We start from the raw sequence: 22514 nt of genomic DNA on the forward strand, positions 1-22514 counted from the left end.
CTACCAGTTGTCGAAACGTAAACACAAATGTATAGGAGATCTAATATTAAATGCCAAGGAAGGTGGGGGAGACTGAGGGCATAAGTCTGTGGGGGTGGGGCTAGATGTTTGGCTGGAAAGAGTGAAACATTATGTGACAGTTGTAATAGTCTTTACCCTCTACTAACTACATAGAAAGCAAAAGGACCTGATAGCTAAACAGTGTTTATTTGATTTCTAAAACAAAGATTTTGATGTTTAAGCACCTCAGCATAACCTGGGATGCTTGCAATTTTTAGGTCGAGCGAGCAAGCACTCTGATGTGTTCTGATCTGTGTGGGCTTTTAACCATGCCCACAGCACGCTCATCACTATCACTTATTTGAGGGCTTGCCTTTCAAAAATCTTTTGTTATCATTGGTAAATGCTTTATGTTTTTCCTTCCTTGGGACAGTTTTGTTACCTCATTGGCCATCAACCCTGTTACTTGGATTGCACTTTTGCTAATACGTTTGACTGCAAGCGAACTTCTTTTTCCTTTTGTGTGTCTGCTTCCCGCTCATGCTCATGGTGGCCATAGCACTTTGAATTGGCTTGCTTATGTCAAATGTTTTACTTTTCATTTTCAATTTATGTGGCAAGAAAAATCCAGTTAGGAAGTTACAATGCTAATGGCTCTAACTTGAGCAAACACGAGACCCATTGCATTGCAAATGCTTGTTAATGACTGGACAAAGAACGTTCCACATTGTGAATGTCGTTGTGTTGCTGGGAGTGAACTATCATGCAGTTCCCACCTCAGTGTTCACACCTCAGTGCTCCCTGAGGCATTGCTTCATGCTCCCTGCAGCACTGCACCTTGCGCACCAATACAGCACATCCTCCGGTGATGCACACCCCAGCCTTCCTCCAGCTGTGGATAGTTAAGTGTGCACTGATGCCTGTCTGCATACACAAGTGACTGTGCGTTTGCTGGTCTTATAGAACATGTTTTACTGTGTGCCTGTTCTATACCAAAGTGTCCAAGGCAGGTGCCTGTTCCATGCCAGATTTTCAGGGTAACTAGTAGCTATGTAAATGAATTCTATCTGGCATGATTGTGTGGAAGTGTAATACTTGTGGGCACTCTGAACATCTGGCATGGATCTGATCACCCTTATCTTACGTTTGACTCCCATGTTTGTATCCATGTTTTCCATGGTGATGGCTTCCAATTTGCCCTGCTCCAATCCACCTCACCTCTAATCCACCCCACTCCATCCCAATTCACCCCATTCTCATCCACTACAGGCCACCTCACTTGAATCCAATCCAGCCCACCCCACTCCAATCCACCCCACTCACTCAATCCATAACACTCTATCCAAATCCAATCCACCCCATCCAATTCAAGTTCAGTCCACCCCATTCCAACTCAGTCCATCCAACCCCCACTCCAATCCACCCCACTCCAGTCCAATCCACTACACCCCACTCCAGTCCAGTGAATCCAGTCCAATCTACTACACCCACTCTAATCCAGAGAATCCAATCCACTCCACTCAGTTCCAATCCACTCCAGTCCAATCTAAGCCACCCCACTCCACACCATTCAACCCTCCCCACTCCACCCATTCCAATCCAATTCACCCCCTCCACCCATTCCAATCCAATCCACCACACTCCACACCATCCAATCCACCCCACCCCATCACTCCAATCCAAATCACTCACCCCATTCCAATGTAATCTACCTCACTCAAATCCACCCTAATCCAATCCACGTCATCCCAATTCAATCCATCCCACACGAATCCACCCCTCCCAACTCCACTCTATGACACTCACTGTCACTGAACCACTGAACTCTACTCCCCTCTATGACACTCTACTCCTCCTACTTCACTCTACGACACTCCAACAAATCCACTCTGTGGCACTCTACTCCCCCACTTCACTCTGACACTCAGCACCACTATCTTTTAGCCATGCTCAACAGCAGCCACACCAGTGTAGAACATGGCAAAACAGATTGCCAAAGTCAATAGCTCTTGCACAGGCGAGGCCAATTGGCTTTGCCAGTGCTTGTTGCTGGTTATCAGCAGTGGAGTATACATTTTATTTACAATAAGTGTCTGTAGGAATGTGGAGCTTCTGTTTAAAGCTCCCAAGTTATATGAAACTTACAAATACTGAATACCGTGAAAGCCCAGAATTTCGGTTCAAAGGTGAGGGACTGGCTGGGTGGTTTTACCACTCTTTGGGAAACTCCGACCCGGCCATTGGATACCCTTATCAAGGAGTGTCCAAGGTGGTGCGGTCTGGCAGGATGGTTAGGTATGGTGTTGCAGTGCCAGTGACACCCAACAACATGTACTTATATATTACTTCCCCGTTTGCTGGGTCTGTGCCAGCAGTCTGAGGTCGTTAGGGCTGTTCAAATAAAAAAACAAGCAAAACAACGGTCCACTAACATGGTTCAAATAGCCTCCTAGCAGTACAGCTAAAATCGTGCGAGGGCGCCACAGAATTTGGTATCCATGACAACCGATCGCTTGACAGTCCCGAAATTCAGGAAAAACAACTGACCTTTGTAGTTAAACCCGCACGACCATTAGGTAAATATCAAATATGTTTTTCATAGCTTTAAATACCACCATTTAGAGGTTTTCTAAATGCTCAATGTTTCAGAAGGGGAAACTTAAGCACATGGAAATTAAGCGAGTTGCCAAGGACCACACATTGTTGTGAGAGGGGAAATCAGGATTACAATTCTATCTTCCTATTCCAATTTTGCCAACACTGCCACGTAGCCCCTGATGTTTGAATTTCAATCCGTATCCATGCCATGGGCACTGCCCTACCCCTTACCCTGGCAGGCAAACATATTTTTGTTCAAATAATATTTAAGGGTGTATTTATGAAGGGAGTTGCGTTGTTTTTGCACCACGCAATGTGGTGCAAGCTCGACAGAAGCCAAAAATGTGATTTATTAAGAAACACAAGGCCACCTTGTGTGGCTTTGAGTGGCTTCATATGTCTGGAGTGAAACAACGCAGCGTAAATTACTGCATTAATCTGCCCCAGGGAGGTGTTCCATGGGTATTTGGTGGTGTTCTCACGCAACAGCCATGGATTTCAACGTATTCCCAGATTTAGCAGAGGTGGTAAACCTGGGAATGCACCAAAATAGTACGCCTTCCATGTGAGACGTAAAATGAGAAATATCTTTTTCTCATTTTTCCCTCTTTCTATGTGTGCTACAGAATTTTCAACGTGTGCTGCATTCTGCAGCACACAGAGAAAGAGGAAAACGCCTCAGGGGATTGTTTTTGTGCAGGGAGGTGCTCCCTTCTGCATAAAAATAATCCTCCTTACAACGCAGGCACGCTTGCACCATGGTGCAAGGCTACCTGCGATAGGCTGCTAAAACGGCTCCAGCGCAGGGACAAAGGTAGGGATGCTCTGTATTCTTTCAAATACAGCGCATTCCTGCCCTTTACCTGTGACGCAGCGCAGTAAGGCGACTTCCTGCGCTGCATCACTTGGCCATAAGTATGGCCCTTAATGTGTAATGAATATGTATAAACATTTCTCATGTAAATATAATCATGACTCTTTTTATCTCTCTGCTCTGTGGTTGCTAATTGATTTTCTGCACCCTCGAGGTCTGCCCGCGCTCTGAAAAACACAAGGATGCATCAACCATTAAATATTGTGTAATGTGTTTTTTTTGTTTGTTTTGTTTTTAGGGTCGCAAACCTGGATACTTCTCCTTCCTTGACCCATTCTCCCCTGGTGTATGGTTGTTCATGCTGCTGGCCTACCTAGCCGTCAGCTGTGTGCTTTTTTTGGTAGCCAGGTAAAGGGATTTTGGTTTCTCGGCCTTTCTCGCCATCAAGTGTCCACTTGTAGGAACTACATTAAATGCAGAGAATGAATCCAAATACGAAATAACAGCAAGCCGTCTACAACTCGCTTGTCCTCATATCTTACTGCCTTTACATTTAATATTTTTAATTTACTTTAAAATTCTGCCCAGATGTAATCATGTTAGTTGAGCCACCAACAGGTCCTCATTTACGAGGCCCAAGTGGCACGCTGCGCCACTGGAGCATCGTTTTTTATTATGCTCTGGCGGCACAGTGTGCCAGCCCATATTTACAAGGCCACACAAATCCACTTTGCGTGGCATTTTATAGCCTTGTAAATATGGACCCCTTTCAGGTATAACACTACGTGAAAGGGGTGTTCCATATGGTTGTTTGGGATGTTCCCACGCACCACCCATGGAACCCGAAGGAATCTGATCCATTCACAGATTTACAAGTCTGAGAATGCGTCAGATTCCATGCCACCTTGGGGGTGGCGTAAGAGTGATGGAAGGAGGACAGATATCTTTATTTCTACCCGTTTTTCCTCTTTCTATGTGTGCTGCATTTTGCAGCACACATAGATAGGGGAAAACACCTCTTGTGATTGTTTTTGTGCAAGAAGGTGTCTCTTCCTGCACAAAAACAATCATCCCCACAGTGCAGGCACCCTTGCACCATGGTGAAAGGGTGCCTGCATTGGCGCAAAGCAGCAATTTGTGTGCTAGCACATGGGTAGAGGACAGAAATGCCCCGTATTTTGTAGAACCGGTGCATTCCTGCCTTTTCCCGGTGGTGCAGGGCAGCACAGCAAGGCACTTGCTGTGCCCTGCACCACGGGCCTTTTAACTGAGGACCTAAGTTGTTTTACACAAAAAGTGGGCTACATCTAGCTCGTTAAAAACATTAGATATTTTCTACTAGCCAAGTGAGCTTTTTCATTGGAATGTGTAATTAAGTGGGTGATTTAACTTTTGACGGACGGAATTAACTCTTTCGCCCTTACAGAGACTCCAAATGCCAAATGAAAAAATGAAAGGAATCACAATCACAGCGGTTCCTGTCAATGCTTTCTTAAGCTTGGCACATGACTTTGTCAGCATGATGGAGCCGCTCGTCAAACTTATTTTTTTAATTTTCAAAAAGAAAATCCCGGGACGGGGTATTCTTTTTGAAAATTTAAAAAAGTGCCCCTTTTGCCATGGTGAGGGGTCATTTTACAGTTTTTACTGCCCCTTTCTGACAGGTGTTTTACTGGCAGTGATAGGTAGTGAAAAATTAAATGTCTGCTCATCTAATTTATGTGAGCGGACATAGAGGTCAACCTCCAATGGCATTTAATCTGTCAAGCGGTTGGAAGGTTTCAACCACAGCTGAGACGTATTAGTCTCCACTGTGGTTACACCAATGAACTGCCCAGATTTAAATTGAGCATGCAGGTCATTATCTTGCCAGTTGCAACGTAGTATCCTTATTGCCAAGAAATAGATCAGGCCCTAAGTTAGGTTATGTTCTGTACTGAGGTGCCCGCTATGTAAGTCCATATCAATACATGTTATTTTATGTTATGTTTCATAACTGGGTTATACGAGTCCACACAAGTCCACACACACATACATTAGATGTTTTGGTACTGTGATTTCCGTTTGCACAGACTCCCTTTAACATATCTACATAGGGCTGTCAGTTTCCATGGGTGGTGTTCCAAAGAGTTCTGACAATTTTAAACATTAGGGGTAAGATTTATTTTGATTTTGTGTCACTTTTGTGGTGCAGTCCGATGCAAAATCATTTATGCTATTTACTAAGTTGTACAAAGCCATGCAAAGTGTTTAGTTTATTTAGGTAAAACAAAGTAATACATGGTATACACAGCACTGCCTCATATTACCTTGCATCGAGAAGGTGTTCCATGGGTGGAGCCTGGGTGTTTCCATGCATCCACTCCATGGATTGTGGCACATTCTCAGATTTACTAAAGTTAGTAAACCTGGGAACGCGTCCAAATGCTATGCCTTCCCCAGTGAGGCATCTATGTGTGCTGCAGCACACATAGAAAGAGGAATATGCATCTTAAGATTGATTTTGGCAGGAAGGTACTCCTCCCTGAGCAAAAACAACCGTGCCTGTAATGTAGGCAGCTCTTGCATGATGGTGCATGTGTGCTTGCATTGGCACTAGACAGCCTCACATGCACCAGCGCAGGGAGAGAACTGGAGAGCACCATATCTTATGGTGCTTTTCAGCATTCTCATTTCACGCAACATAGTGCAGCAGCTTGACTTTCTGCTCTGTGTTGTGTTGCGTGAATTCTAAGTGATACACCAATAGATTCATAGAAGTGTATGACCCTCATTCCAAGTTGCACAGTACTGGGCCCACGGTTAAACCACAGTTAAACCACATGACATTTTACTATTTCCTTGCTGTAAAATCACCCCAGTACCGTGCAATTATGAGTAAAACCCAATGGAACGAGAAATAACAACATGGGAACGAATTTCCTCGGTTGTAAAACCTCACAGAATCTACTCTTCCATTCAGTTTTACAGCATACATTTACCACCTGCTCTGAGCAGGTGGCAAATGTATGTGCAGGCCTGTGGGTGGGGTGTATTAGTGAGGGAGGGGCAGGGAAGAAGAAGCGAAGGAATGTTTTTTTTTCCCCTAACAAGAAGGAGCATACAATGCTCCCCCAGTAGAAAAAAAACATATAGAATGAGGCTTTACTACTGCTGCAGCCTTAGCCTCATTGTGTTTGGTTCTCCCACACCAGATAAAACCAAGGCCCATTTATAATTTTTGTACCCCATTCATTTTGATAAGTCTTATTATGGCGTTTGTTTTGACCTCACTTGTGCCCATATTTATACTTTTTTTGTGCCGCATTTGCGTCATTTTTTTATGCAAATGCGGTGCAAACTTACAAAATATAGGCGCATATTTATACTTTTCTTGCGGCTCATTTGCGCCGCTTTTTGATGCAAAAGCAGCGCAAACGTACAAAATACAAATGTATTTTGTAAGTTTGCGCAGCTTTTGAGTCAAAAGATGACGCAAATGCGGAGCGAAAAAAGTATAAATTTGAGCCATAATTCTATTTTGTAAGTTTGCGCCGCTTTTGCATTAAAAAAGGACGCAAATGCGCAGAATTTTTTTGTTATAAATTTGGGCCAAAGTGAGGTAAAGCCAAACGCCATAATAAGGCTTATCAAAATGAATACATTAATTTCGTTCCTCATTACTTGTGATCAGGGTGTTTAGTGTACCGATGTCATTCAGTTCTTGAGTAACATTGTCTGTTGTTTGAATACTTCATGCTTGATGTACGAAGCTTGAGCGCTCTGACGTGGCATGCCTGTTTGTTCTTTTGTTACCAGGTTGACACCATACGAGTGGTACAGCCCTCACCCCTGTGCACAGGGCAGATGTAACCTGGTGGTAAACCAGTACTCGCTGGGGAACAGCCTTTGGTTCCCAGTCGGTGGCTTCATGCAGCAGGGATCCACTATTGCACCACGTGCTTTGTCCACGCGGTGTGTCAGCGGCGTCTGGTAAGGAGCCCAGTAAACTCTGTTGTGTCCCCAGCCTTAGGGCTCTGCCGTGGTCCTGTGGCATCCCCTATGTGGGCATGGCTTTTACTGACAACTGGGGAAAGAGCTACTTGAGATCTGGAGACATTAATTCAAGGAGTATTTATACATTCACTCGACTTTTTTTTAATGCCTTTTTGGGTCCCATAATATTAAAATATTCCTTCATAAGATTCTCGTCTGGCAGAGGTCTGACATCCTGCCTGCAAAAACAGAAACGTCTGATGCTTCCGTGTGTAACCCATGCTCTAGCCGTGGCCGGTCCTAAAACCTGGGTACAGAAGTACACAAGACTGTGGCTGCACAAAAAAGGGAATGCAAAATTATTACATCCAAAGAAACCAACTGAACTAATCTCAGCTTTATTGTTTTGTTGCCTGGATGCCTACTTCTCAAAGAACAATATATGTAGGGCCATATTAGCGCCTCAATGGCACCTTTCGGGGTATTGTCAGAGAGTAAAAATAATGAGCTGTTTGTGTTTTTTTTAAAAAAAGGTTTGGGTGGTAATTGCCACTCAACACACAAAAACAATCACGATAAAAAATTAAAAAAAACATACAAAAAAGAAATATCATTTTATCAGTGGCATTAAAAAGTAAACTTTTTAGATATGCTAAGCAAGGTCAATTGTAGTTTGTTTTAAAATTATTTCACCTTAAGTGAGTTCTAATCTCATTTATTATTTTAAATGTGGAACATGTACAAGGTACTTACAAAAGAAAAAAATGGCATTCCATTTGCTTATCTGAATTGTGTGTGCATGTACCAGGTAAGGGGCTGTGGGCTTAGGTGTGCATTGACACTTTCACTGAGGTCAGCAAAGACATTCGACTCAGCTCTAACTCCATGACAAGCTTATGTCTTTCTGACAGCTCCGGCTCAGTACCTTGTGTTTTTCTACTGCCCTACCACAAAGATGGTGTTAAATTGTTACTGTTGACTATGGCAACCCAAGTTTACAAATAAATTCCCTCTCCTGACTAAAAACTGTAAGTCCAGCCAAATCACTTTATCGCACTATGATTGAGTTCCAATTGTTTATGCATGCTTAGTCACAGGCAGGCGACAACTATAATCCGCTATGTAAAAAAGAGGACATTGCATTACTGGTATGCCTTTTCATTTGTTACAGGTGGGCCTTCACCCTGATAATCATCTCTTCCTACACAGCCAATCTGGCAGCCTTCCTGACAGTCCAGCGCATGGACGTGCCCATCGAGTCGGTCGATGACTTGGCGGATCAGACGGCTATCGAGTATGGGACCATCCATGGGGGCTCCAGCATGACCTTCTTCCAAGTAAATCATGCTGTGGTTTTCAGCTTGCAGAGGATGGCATTGGTGCACTACTATTCTCAATGTGACCTTTTTCTGTCTGACCAGTAGGGAAAATGCCAGACACTCCTAAAAGGGCATTGAAGTAAAAGTGTGTGGTAACTAAGCATTACTCTAGAAAAGGTCCTTGACTGCACAACATTGGAAAAGGCTATACTTTGATTAAAAACACTATCACATTGCAAATGCATGAACAATGCAGAATGTCTCATTCAAGACTTCTGTCACCTGGAAGTAATCAAAAGTGGTCTTTTAGCATCAATAAAATAACTTAATAAATGAATAATAAGATCAGCCATGGGCCACGCCTTTCAGGGATCTGAAAAAAACAAAAATGTGATGGATATAATGTGTGAATAAATCATAACGATTGAATTGCTGAAGGTATTTTTTGATTACTGTGTCTTTATATACAGGGTCTAAATAATTGAAAATTAGTGTTGGCCCTACACCAAAGGGAAGTCCACCCACACTCATTTTGTATTGCCATTTGGAGCTCTTTAATGCCACAGGCTTTGGGCAAGGATGCTTACGCTTACCAGTTGAACACACATTAAATAGAATGGTAACACAACTGGGTGAACAATGTTAGAGTGCTGAATGTTGCCTCAAGAGAGACTTCTGTATACTTGGGCACCATCTGCGCCATTGTAAAAGTCTGCACTTCAGCCCCTTAGAACATCACCCACAGGCTGCTTGTTTGTAATAATAAATGCAGGAGGGACATGTTCACCAAGCACCAGTGAGTAGGCAGGTTGTTTCTCTCCACATATCAATTTGGAGCATGCATTCAAACACTAAGGAGCCCTACCTTGTCATCCCATTTCTCTCTCAGTGGCCACAGCATCATTACTCTGCAGCATGACAATCTTCATACAAGCAGTAGGTACTCTCTCTTAATTGTTTACATGAGCGTCTGATGTTTCATGTTTTCTTAATTACTGATCACACATGTGTGCCATTATTGAAGGCTCTATGACCTGATGACCAGTGTGGGTGGGATGCTATGGCAAGCAAGCCAAATAAAGCAAGCAGATCAGGTTACGTCTTCAGACACGGAGAGGGCAGAGACTGTGGTTGAGCTATTGGGAGACTAGGTGATATTAGCAGAGCAGGACGTGGAGATAAAGATTGACAAGGGGTTTCAGGACCGCCCCATTTCAAAATGGAGTCTGTGTGACCCTACTGGGTGACGGGTCTGCTGACAAACTGGGAGCCAATGGCCGGTAAGAAACTGAAAGATAGTGACAATCGATGGAAAGCTGGAGAGCCCTTATAACATGGAAAGGAGCAGAGAACTAATAGCAAGGAGAGGAGTCTGAAGAAGATCTGAGTTATATACAGAAGATGTAGCGAACAGCATAGCAGTGATTCAAAGGGCCCTGACTAGAGCTAGAGAAATAGGTCTTTTCCCCTGACTGGGTTGTAAAAACAAGTAATAATTAGGGTGTGATGGGCTATTCAACCCCATGGCCCCCAAAAAGGCATGGGTTCAGTACCTTTGCATCTGTTGCACTAATGCCGGCTGGGAACTTGTCATGTCACAAGACTTGAAGTGAGATGAGGAGGAAGAGAGGCATTCATGGCAATCTGTATTATGACTGTTGAGCAGGTATTTCTGCCATGAGGAATGTGGGTCGAGTATTACATAGGTGATAATCAGCCTCAAAATGTATGTTACATTTGACACTTGATAGTAGATTCTTTTTGAGGCTGCAGAGAGTGCCTTTTAAATAAACCAAATAATGGGACAATTATTATGTTTGTGAAAGGTGGACTGAAAGGCCTATCAAAGATAATTTCAAAAGAGTGTTTCTGACTCCTTTAGGCAGCTGGCCTGGTGTGAGGTAGACACCTTTGGTGTTTGCACCTTATACCAGGTACTTGCAACCCCTATTAGTTAGTGAAACAGTGACTGGGAAGCCAAGGCATTCTAGTGGTATCCTTGGTGAGCAGCCAAGACTTATCTAGTAGGAGTGTAAAGCACTTGCAATACCACAGCAGTCACACACTAACTTATCACACAAGAAAGTAACCACACAGTGTTACAAATATAAAGGTACTTTATTACAGTAGCACTAGGCAGTGTCCCAGCTAGAGGTAAGTACACACTATATATATATATATATATATATATATATATATATATATATATATATATATATATATATATATATATATACACACACACACACACACAATATGTATTAGGAATTAGCATGGAAAACAACAAGTATTGGCAAGCAATAGTAGAAAATAGCTATGGCCATATAGGTTGGAAAAACCATATACTAAAATAGTGGAATGCGAAGTGAAGTCCCCCAACCAAGGATGTGGAATGCTTAGCTTAGAAGGGAGCTGGGAGAAATCGGGACATCCAAAGTTGAATGCCTAGATGACCTCAAGCGACCAGGAGAGCAGAGGTAAGTTACTTGGTCTTCCTAGAGACTAACCAGGGAACTTGGAAAAGGAAGATTTCAAGACCAAGACCAGTCCAGTGGAACCCAATGGTGGATTCCAGATGTAGAGGACCTGCATAAGAAGAGGACCAAGTCCAGTCCATGCAGGAGTGTCCAGGGAGGGCTAGAGCCACTGCCCACCCATCTGTGGATGAAGTTCTGGGTCGACGATGGAAGATGAAGATCAGCTGTGGAGCACAGGAGCTGCAGAGGGGTCCTTGGAGTCATGCAGAAGATGTCCCACGCCGGTCTCTGGATTGCAGATGGTCAATGGTCAGGAAGACTTTTAACAGGCCTTGGCAAATGCAAATCTGGGCAGAAGAGGATTTGCTGAGAAGAAGAGGTCCAGCAAGTTCCAGGGGGCTCAACCCTTGGAGGAGAGTCCGGGCCAACCGTCAGCAGTCGGTAGAGCCAGCAGAAGCAGTGGCAGCCCCCACAGGCATCCCACTGGCAGCAGGCACAGCAATTTACAGTGAGGCCTAATCAGCACACCTGGAGAGGACACCCATATTACTGGAGCAGCAGAGGAGAGACTGTCCTTGCAAGGATGAAGTGCTGGAGGCCAGGGCTACATGGAGTCTGAAGACCCTTTGGAGCAGGAGTCAACAAGCCTTGGTTGTGGTGCACAGCAAGGAAAGGCATGGGCTCACCATCTCCCAAGATGGACAGAAGGCAGAGAGGACCAAGAGCACTACTCAGGACCACGGCCTATGTTAGAGGATCCACACAGTTTCAGTTGAGAGTAGATCCCAGCAGTCAGGCATTGTTGCATTAGGTGCCTGCGGATGCAGGGGAGTAACTCCTTCACTCCATGGAGATCCCTTCTCGCTTCTTTGGTGCACCTGAAGTCTCACAGACCCTAGAAGATGCACAGCTGTTGAAATGTTGCAATTACTGGAAGGAGCCAAAGAAACAATGTTGCAAGGCAAGGTCGTCAAGGCAGTTGTGGGCTTGCCTGGTCCATGTGAAGTACAGCAGTGGTTCTGTTGGCCAGGAGCAGAAGAGGTCGATGCAGAGGAGTCCTGGTGGAGTCTTGCATGCCTAATCTGGTGACCCACTTGCAAGGGAGTCCCTAAATAGCCCTAACAGGGGGCTTGGTCACTCTGCAGGGGGCACTGATATCAGTCATCTGTCCTGACTAACTAGCTGCTCCCAGGGGCCTCTGCACATCTTGTTTTCAAGATGGCATAATCAAGTTGCCACTTGGAGGAGCTCTGGGTACCACCCCTGCACTCCTGGGGTGGTGATGGACAAGGAAGTGGTCACTCCCCTTTTCTTTGAATGCTTTCACGCCAGAGCAGAGATCGGGGGTCCCTGGACTGGTGCAAACCAGATTATGCAAGGTGGGCACCAAATGAGCCCTTCAAAGCAAGCCAGAGGCGCGGGGAGGCTATCCCTTTCCAGCCTTGTAACACCTGTTTCCAAAGGAAGGTGTTGCATCCCCTCTCCCAGAGGAAATCTGTTGTTCTGCCCTCCCCTTCTTGAGCTGGTCAAGCAGCAGGAGGGCAGAAATCTGTCTGAGGGGCAGTAGCAGCCTGGGCTGCCCGCAAACCCCGAAAGACTGGTAGGAACAATACTGGGGGGGTCCTCTAGGGGCCCCCAAGAGTGCACGGAATCATGCCACCAATCATGGCATTAGTACAGGGGTATGATTCTGACATGTTTGATACCAAACAAGCCTAGAGTCTGAGTTACCATTATCTAGCTGGACCACAGGTAGTGAGTGACCTGTGGCCAATACAAGGGTGAAATGGCTCCTGCATGCTTAACAAATCCATTGCATTTACACTGGGTTTTGTAGGGGCACCTCTGCCCATGCAGGGGTGCCCTCCCACACAGAAACCAGCACCCTTTCCTCTGGGTTAGGAGGACCTATCATGGGGGTGACTTACAGTGACCTGGTGCAGTGACCAGCGGTGAAAGGGTGCATGCACCTTTTCACACAGGCTGCAATAGCAGGCCTCCAGATACATTTTGCATGGGCTCCCATGAATGGAATAATATGTGCTGCAGCCCATGGGGGATCCCTAGTGTACCAATGTCCTGGTATACCATATACTAGGGACTTACAGGGGTACACCAGTATGACAATTGTGAGGTGTAAAGGGTACCAAAGCAACCACATTTGGAGGAGAGAGCACAATCAATGGGGTCCTGGTTAGCAGGATCCCTGTGAAAACAGTCTAAACACACTGATAAACAGGCAAAAAGTGGGGATAACCATGCCAAAAAGAGTGACTTTCCTACAGTTCCTATCAGATAACTTTTAGTAGCCACCTGGAGCTAGGGGATCCAGATAAGTTTGTCCTACTCTGAGAGGAGGGAATGTTTGTGAGCTGACATATTTGGGATTAGTGTGTCTAGTTTTTTACCTACTGGAGTTACGCAAGGATTTAGATATGGTTGCATATGTAGATCTTATGATCCTTGTCATATTTGCAGATTATGTACTAGCTTTACAAATAAATTCAATTTAGATTCATTGAATTAAAATTTATTTTGTGGATATCTCAAACATCTACCGTGTATCTGGCTATCACCGACATGAGTCTAACTTCACATTTTCAGCTTAGTGATTGAGGTCGTTTTGTACTTCTATAAATCTTCGACTCATTTCTCTGACCTAGCTGGCAATACAAGTTCATAACGTGTAATCATGAGTTGGTTTTGATTACCTCTCTTGATTTATAGTTAGTGTTGCCAATACACTGTGGGCCTGATTCTAACTTTGGAGGACGGTGTTAAACCGTCCCAAAAGTGGCGGATATACCACCTACCGTATTACGAGTTCCATAGGATATAATGGACTCGTAATACGGTAGGTGGTATATCCGCCACTTTTGGGACGGTTTAACACCGTCCTCCAAAGTTAGAATCAGGCCCTGTGTGTCATAACGGCTGTTTCTATGGGAGCTTTTATTGCTGCTTGATAGCGCTTTGATAATCATTGCAGAGAAATGAGTTCTCTGTGTTTGTTTGTTTCTTCTGTTTTCCTTCCACTTGTCTCGTACGTGCATTCCCAGGGCTGTCAATTCTTCACAGTGTCAACTGTTGCCACACAACAATATTTTTAATGCAATCTTGTTCACTGCATCATTAAAAGAAAAATGTTGAATGTTCTATGGAACATTATTATGTTTTAACAAAAAAAATTCCAGTGGCGGCCAGTAAATTAAGTAAGGAGGGGCAGGACTCGCATGCACACTCACACTCACTTATTCATTCACATGCACGCACACATCCATTCGCAGCACTCATTATCAAATATGACAAACATACATGCGCTCACCAAACATTCATTTAAAAAAAAACACACACTTACCTTATGCTCTGCCTCGGAGGTCCATGGAGGGCTGAGACTGCTACCTTCCATCATTGGCGAACTTAGGTCAGCCAATGATGGAAGGCAGCAGTCCCAACTTCGTCACAGAGTGGGATGGGGTCAATGAGACTTCTGACCCCACCCCACTCTGTGACAAGGTGTTACTGATTGACCCCCGCCCTGGGTGCTTCAAACCTTTGCTGAGCTGAGTAGGTCACACCCACAGGAGCTGTGACCTCTTCAGCCCAGCAAAGTTCAGCTCAGGCATCCAGGAGCCTGTGCAAATATCCCATGTCTAGCTCCTGGCTGCCTGATCTGAAAATTAAGAGTGTCTGTCAAGCTCACCTTTGCTCAGCCTGATAGGCACTCTTCTTGAGGGGCAAAAAGGGGTGTGGCCCTCAGCCTCAAGGTAAGGGCCGCGGCTGAACAATTCTCTGACCCAGCACGTCGAACACTGCAGCAAGCCTGTCTGTTCTTTGGCAATGACCAAAGATCCATGCGCATTTCCCAGGTGACATATTGTCAATGCATGATCGTACTTTCAACAGGAATGTCAAAGATCTGAAATATAAAAACCTCCATTCATAAAACAACTCTAACCGCTAATTCTGAGATAAGTCGTGCCACATCGAAAAATATTTGGAAAGATACAGCCTGGGAAGTATGGGTACTGATATGTTGCTTTATTTGAGTATACACAACATAGCTTACATGGGCACACCAACCAAAGGTATGCTGATAATCCACAGCTGTGCAGACAGAGTTTACTTTTGATAATATGGGTATGTCTAGCTAGAATGCTATAGCTGAAGGCACACAGCATGGCACAACACGCTTCACGAAACAAACACAGTCAACAACTCTTGCCAAGTATTCACTGCTCACATTCCTGCAGCGTCTACCCCTCATTATATCACAGTCTGTGCACAGACCTTTCTGATTGTGGAAGGTTACATATTGGGCTATCAGAATATAGAAGCACCCCATCCCAGAGGCTTGATCTGTTGGTGTTGCCAAAGTCCCAGAATTAGGTACCATCTCCCGACCATGTATTGATCCAGGCTCTGCGGTTTTAACAAGTGCTTCTTCTTCTATGTTGCAGAACTCCCGTTACCAGACCTACCAGCGCATGTGGAACTACATGCACTCCAAGCAGCCCAGTGTCTTTGTGAAGAGCACAGAGGAAGGGATTGCGCGGGTCCTGAACTCCAACTACGCATTCCTCCTGGAATCTACCATGAATGAGTACTACAGACAGCGAAACTGCAACCTCACGCAGGTTGGAGGGCTGCTTGATACCAAGGGCTACGGAATCGGCATGCCAGTAGGTATGCAGCAGACCCCCTTCAGATGGGCACAGACCAACATACATTGGAGCATCACTTTTATGCCACCAGCTGGGCTGATTGGCATGCAGAATGTTGTGATGTATATATGCATTGCAAGCCCCTGTGTGGCACGGTCACATTTCAGACTCATTACTGAGGTATTACTCCATTCACATTTTAGGCCAGTATTCAATGAGGAAAAAACTTGCGTTACTGCAAAATAGTTTCTGCACACATTCCTCTACTGTAGTCACTAGGTGGGTATTTTGCCTAAGGTCAGCCTATAGGTAGAATTGGTAAGGTTAGCCTAGGTCAATATTTTGTTGCAGCATTTGAACAGCCGGATAATTTGACACTCATCTTGGGATATGAACAAGAGGAATAATTCTTCCTACACAGTGACTCCTGGTCAGAAATGGAATCAAAGTGTACTGTAGCCATTTTAAATATGCTTCTGAGTCTGGCAGCCAGTTAGCAGCGGCGGCTCTTCCGCTATGGCGGAAGAGCGTCGCCCCCCTCGAGCAGCTGCAATCCTTTAACAACGAAAATAAACTGTGTTAATTATCGTTTTGTTGGTAAAGGGGTGGGGCCATGCAGGGTGACGGGGACAAGGGGGAGTGCACTGTGCACTCAGTACGCATGTGTGTTTGGTGGGCCATCTTAGGCCGGCCAAACACACATGAGCACTGTGCTCTCTCCAACCCGGCACTGTGTTGCCGGGCTGGAGAGAGCAGGCACGAGTTCCAAGGTCTGCCTGTGAGCGCCCTGGCTGGGCACTCCAGCCAATCCTAGCGCTCCTCTGAGCAGTGTCACAATTGGCCGCAGGGCAGGCTGGTAGCCAGTGCCTGCCTGCAGTGACCAAGAAAGAGGAGTGGTGAGTGGCAGTGGCACAGCAGGTACATTTTATGTATTTATTTTAAATTAAATATTTTTGTTCCCCCACCTCCCTTCTGCCGCGCCCCTCTCCATTACTGCGCAGTGAGCCACGACTGCCAGTTAGCATCAAAAGATCAAGCAAAGCTGTAACATGAGTGTCTGGGGTTTGTGGTCAGAGTATTGGATAACCAAAATAAAAAGCATAACAGTAGCCCAGAACAACAATTTTATCAATCTGCATGGAATGTGGAGATTGACTGCAATTGAATGCTAAGATTCCAGACACTAATTGTGATTGGTTTTCTGCGTGCTAGGTTGAGAGCCTGAGCCTTATAGACCACCCACTGCTAGGCGTTAATAGCTGCTTACTGCCCCTCCCCTTGTTAACTGTCTCCACCCTGGACCCATTGTTGCAGGATGGACAAATGATAGCAGCGAATGGCCTTCAAAGTGCATGTTAATCATTGCTAGCACCCACAGCGTGGGCCAATAATGATGCATTAATGCTTGCACTATGGCGCTTAAGCCAGATGTTGTTTCATAGGCATGTAAATGTCGAGGGATGCTTGTTAGTGAAAAAAACTGCGTAACTGCGGGATGGGGAATAGATATCACTGATGTGGGTGTATGCTCTTGCATAACAGAAATTGTGAGGTTAACCATTGGGGTGTGGCGGAGCCCAACTGAGTGATGAAGTATAAAGATATATATTTTTTGTGTTCTGAATGTTTCCTGAAAGGATTTAACATGCTTAAAAAGAAAATACAGGATAGTGAATTTACATTTCCGTCGTATAGGGCTTTGCATGACTGACTCTTTGCAGCCCCACCAGCTGTTTAGCAACGACTTCTCTTTTAAAATAAGCTACGGAGTCTGAAAAGGGGGAGGTGGTGGGGGGCAACACAGTGATGAAAATAAGGCTTCTGTGACCTAGGAGCAAGCTTTGGATTCCTTTCCTTTGTCACTCGGGAGACTACAGGGAACACCAATCATCGGGTGTTTGACAAACAAGGGGCACCAATATCCGGCCTGGGTGGAATAAATGTATGAACGTTTGGGAACTGAAATAGGGAGACTGAGCAGGGCGAACATTAATAAGGAGGAATTAATGGCTAAGGTTCACTGAAACAGTTTCTCAGTCAATCAATGCTGAATGTTTTAATTGCCACCTTTAGGTGAGCCCTCCACTGCGGGTGACAGTTTCCTGCCAAAACCATGTCAGTAGTATACAAGCTGGGTAAGAAGACTGCAAAATGAATTAATCAAATAGAGTTTTTTACTCAGTGCTGTCAATTCACGTATCAACTAGTCAAGTTTTTGCCCCCCCCCACCCACATCGCACAAATAACACCTGCACACAGGAAAGTGTCTACACATACACGGTAGATATTGGTACATGATATGTATATTTTTGTAGTCACTTCACAATACACTAATGAAAGAACTATGAAGTTGGCATAAAGAAATTAAATTTATAGTATAGTGAGTATTTTTTCAGTGGGAGCAATGTATTTACCAAACTAGTAAACTACAAATGCATTTTTGAACAACTACAGAGATTAAAAAAGAATCCTCTGGTACAACGCTTAGCCTTCAGCCAAGATCTCCACAGTTCTGGGCAGAAATGTGGCAATTCCCACAAGAACTTACATTGTACATGTACTCTTAACAAGATGTTACATCAGTGCCCAATTTTGGGGGAAATATGTTGGTGCTATGTTTTGTTTGGCAAATCTTACAGAAACTGCTTTTTCGGCAAATGGTAAAAATGAGTTTCAAAGAGACGTTTTCTTCAAAATGTCTGATTGTATAAGGTTTGGGATGTGAAACTAATAATGTAAAACATTTTAATAAATTATATACTCCAAGAAGGTTGCAGAGTTTTGTCAACTACCTAAACATTTAGGCATAATTTCAATGCTGGCGGTCATCAGACCCCCAGCCTCGCTGTGGTGGTCTTATCCCCACAGGGCCGGTGATAAAGACTGCTGCATTACAAACTGTGGGGTTTGGCAGAAGGCAAACCTCCACAATGCTGCCTAGCCCGCCAGTGCAGTCGCACCGACGTGGCCGGCAGTGAACACCTCCAACCCGGCTGCAGGCCTCAGCCTGCTGGCCAGATTACAAGGCTACAGACCGCCAGGCTTTCCGTGGCAGTCACCCCACCACAAAAACCCTGGCGGAAACACACCCAGTGACAGGAATCCCAATCCTGTCGCCGGCACACGCACCCCCACATGCCCACGCACATACACATATGCACCCACACACGTCCACACTCTTACTAACACGCACCCCACTCACCGATGCACTCGCTACATGCACCCCCATTCACTCGGAAACACACATTTAAACACGCGCACTGAAACACGCATTGACACACTGACAGGTACTCAGGCACATCCATGCAAACGTGCACAAGAACAGCCCCATTCATGCGCACACACGCACACAAAGATTCACATTCAATTGCATACACGCATGCATTCACAACGCCCCTCCACATATTCGCACTCATACTACACCCTCTCTCCCCTCCTCATACTCACACTCACACACACACAGACACCCCCCTGCAACGCATACACGCACCCACAAACACCCCCTAACTTTACACATCCATTCACACACCCGCACTCACACATACGCACCCCCATTCGCACACTTGCACACAAACACCCCCACTCACTTGCACACATACATGCACTCATAAACCCCCATTCGCACACATACATGTACACACCACACACATGCACCCAACACTCCCCACCCCTTTTTGGACGATCACCTTACCTTTTCCGGTGAGCTGGTTGTCCGAGAGGGGATGGGTCCAGGCGGTTTTACACCGCCAGCACCACCACGCCAGCAAGACTCCGCCAAGCCATATCATGGCTCGTAATACAGCGGGTGGAGTCTTGCTGCTGTGGCGGTGCAGACGATGCACCCGCCTCTTCAACTGTGTCAGACAGGAGGAAGTCCTCCACCAACTCCAAATATGGTGGTCTGTTGGATGCAGAGGCTTCGGCGGTCTTTGTAAAAGACCGCCAAAGTCGAAATGAGGGCCTTAGTATGTGCAACTGTTTATGCTGAAGAAGTTTCTTGCAACTCTTTTTTTGCAAGAGAATTCTGCCACCAAAAATGACCTGATGCAAGATTTTTTGTTCTGCATATCATATATTGAGTATTTCCCCCCATTTTTATATGTCACAATCTTTATGAATTTTTCAATGCTTGCAAAGTTTCCTCAAAAAAGAACTTCACAATGTTTGTGAATGAAAAACCTTTGCAATTTTACACACCTGACTAGCTTTTACTGGGATGAGAGTACTTGTAAGGTTCTCGATATTTTGTGAGAATGATGGTGGTGTGTCATGGAACGTGGGATAGGGACCTTCTCCTAGCCCTTGAGGCTGTCGCAAAGGTCAAGTTGTAAGAAGATGAAAATAGTTTATTAACACTGACTCTTTCGATGCAGGATCTGCCTTCCGTGATGAGATCGACTTGGCAATTCTCCAACTACAGGAAAACAATCGTCTGGAGATTCTAAAGCGCAAGTGGTGGGAAGGTGGAAAGTGCCCAAAAGAAGAGGATCATAGAGCCAAAGGTAAGGATAAAAAGATTGTCCTTCCTCGTTCTTGACTACACGTGCAGAGCTCTAAAATTACCTGTGCTGCCATTAGTAGACATAGGGGGTCATTCTGACCCTGGCGGCTGGTGACCACCAGGGTCACCGACCACGGGAGCACCGCCAACAGGCTGGCGGTGCTCCCAAGGGCATTCTGACCGCGGCGGTTCAGCCGCGGCCAGAAAGGGTAAACCGGCGGTCTCCCGCCGGTTTACCACTGCCCTTGTGAATCCTCCATGGCGGCGGAGCGCGCTCCGCCGCCATGGGGATTCTGACACCCCCTACCGCCATCCTGTTCCTGGCGGGTCTCCCGCCAGGAAAAGGATGGCGGTAGGGGGTGCCGCGGGGCCCCTGGCATGGGCACTGCAGGGGCCCCTGTAAGAGGGCCCCACAAAGTATTTCAGTGTCTGCAAAGCAGACACTGAAATACGCGACGGGTGCAACTGCATCCATCGCACCTTCCCACTACGCCTGCTCCATTCGGAGCCGGCGTCCTCGTGGGAAGGTCGATTTGCCCTGGGCTGGCGGGCGGCCTTTTGGCGGCCGCCCGCCAGCCCAGGGCAAATCTCAAAATACCCTCAGCGGTCTTGTGACCGCGGAGCGGTATTTTGACAGGGGAACATTGGCGGGCGGCCTCCGCCGCCCGCCAATGTTAGAATGACCCCCATAGTGAGGTGATGCTTCAGTGCTGACATTCCACTGTGCATGTGCAGATTTGTGACATCATCAGTAATGCCCATGGGTACATCATGCACATTTGAAATACCAGAACGTAATTCAACATATGCACTTGCAGACATATGACACATCAATACACATTACTAGTTTAGTGCAGATTTTGATATCGTATCATTACTACATTAGTGGAAGTTTTGATATTGTGGCACCACAAATGGCCACTCTAAAGCAATTGGATTGTCTACCAATAAAAAAATATATATTTAAGCACTTTGTATCTGCCTCAAAGGTTTTATTCACAACGAATAATTGGTCCATACAAACTTAGTTATAATTTACAATCGGCTACACAAGGATTCTTGGAGGTCCCTAGAGTAAAAAGGATAGAAGGGCAGGCCGAGCCCTTTCTGTGGCAGTCTCAAAACTATGGAACTCTTTACCTTTGTCCCTACATCTGACCTAAGATACACTTTCCTTTAGCAAAGGATTAAAGACGGTTATTTGACAAATTAGACTGCGTAGTGTACAGTGACAACACTTTAGCCATTTCCTTTCTTACAGCGCCAGGATGTTTTTCGGCTAAAATAGCCCATTATAGAAGTGCAAGTAGAAAGAACAGAGTACAATATGACAGAATAAAAGTGGAGTGTGTTAAAGGAACGTGTGACCAATCCGTGCCTTTGCCAAATGCACGCACGGAGCTCTGCTGTACCATAATCCTGTGCAGAAATGTAACCTTCTTCACACAAGTGTGTAGTATTGACCAATATAGAGATGGAACACTGTAGCTTCCAGATTCCTGACTGAATAAGTGCGCTTGTGTTATGCCATTAGCCATATGAGAGCATGTAGAGGTGAATTTGGCCATCCTGTGCCCCCGTCTTTTCTAACCCTAATGTTATTGTGAGAGGCAATCACTGTATCAACAGACTGACTTCATTTCTGTGAGAGATGTTTGTTTTTTGTTACTTGGGGTACCGCACCCCTTTTCATTATGGCGGCTAGGTCCATTGTTTTTGAGATCTTGCTCGCTCTACACACGCTTTCACATCTGGGTATGGGTTTGAATGACACACTAGCAGGGAAAGGTTTTGTTCAGGGGTTTGTCAGGTCATACACACAATGGAGATGTTCGTGGGATCCCATTTAAATGGTTGATGGCCATGGGGCCATAAATTTAGTGATGGTAAGGTGGTGATGACAAGTTTGTGTTCAGTTTTTGAAGCCACACATTCACAGATTGTGCTTCATGGTAACTTTAGCATTGAGAGAATTGTGCAGAGGCATGCTCTAGACAAGATGTGTTAGTGAGGTGACAGTTCTGCCTGGGAGGTTGCTGAATGCCCATCTTCTACCCCCAGGAAGTTCTTGTGAAGTGACCGCCTGTCCAAGCGGTGTTTGTGATGTTAGACCCCTGACACGTTATATATCTTCAAATTATTTTTAAGGTGACACTTCTGCACACA

The 22514-nt window shown here is 45.3% G+C and overlaps 1 protein-coding gene across 1 annotated transcript in view; it reads left to right on the top strand.

The window, feature by feature from the left end:
• The window catches only part of GRIK4 (glutamate ionotropic receptor kainate type subunit 4), a 1066812-nt gene that overhangs the window by 981011 nt on the left and 63287 nt on the right, over positions 1-22514 (top strand). Inside the window, exons 14-18 of the mRNA XM_069224875.1 lie at positions 3711-3820; positions 7211-7384; positions 8559-8724; positions 15644-15869; positions 20221-20349. Coding sequence (XP_069080976.1) covers positions 3711-3820; positions 7211-7384; positions 8559-8724; positions 15644-15869; positions 20221-20349 — 805 coding nt within the window. The remainder of the gene's footprint in view (positions 1-3710; positions 3821-7210; positions 7385-8558; positions 8725-15643; positions 15870-20220; positions 20350-22514) is intronic.

This window comes from Pleurodeles waltl, chromosome 3_1 (genome assembly GCF_031143425.1).
Source record: "Pleurodeles waltl isolate 20211129_DDA chromosome 3_1, aPleWal1.hap1.20221129, whole genome shotgun sequence".
Classification (NCBI taxonomy): domain Eukaryota; kingdom Metazoa; phylum Chordata; class Amphibia; order Caudata; family Salamandridae; genus Pleurodeles; species Pleurodeles waltl.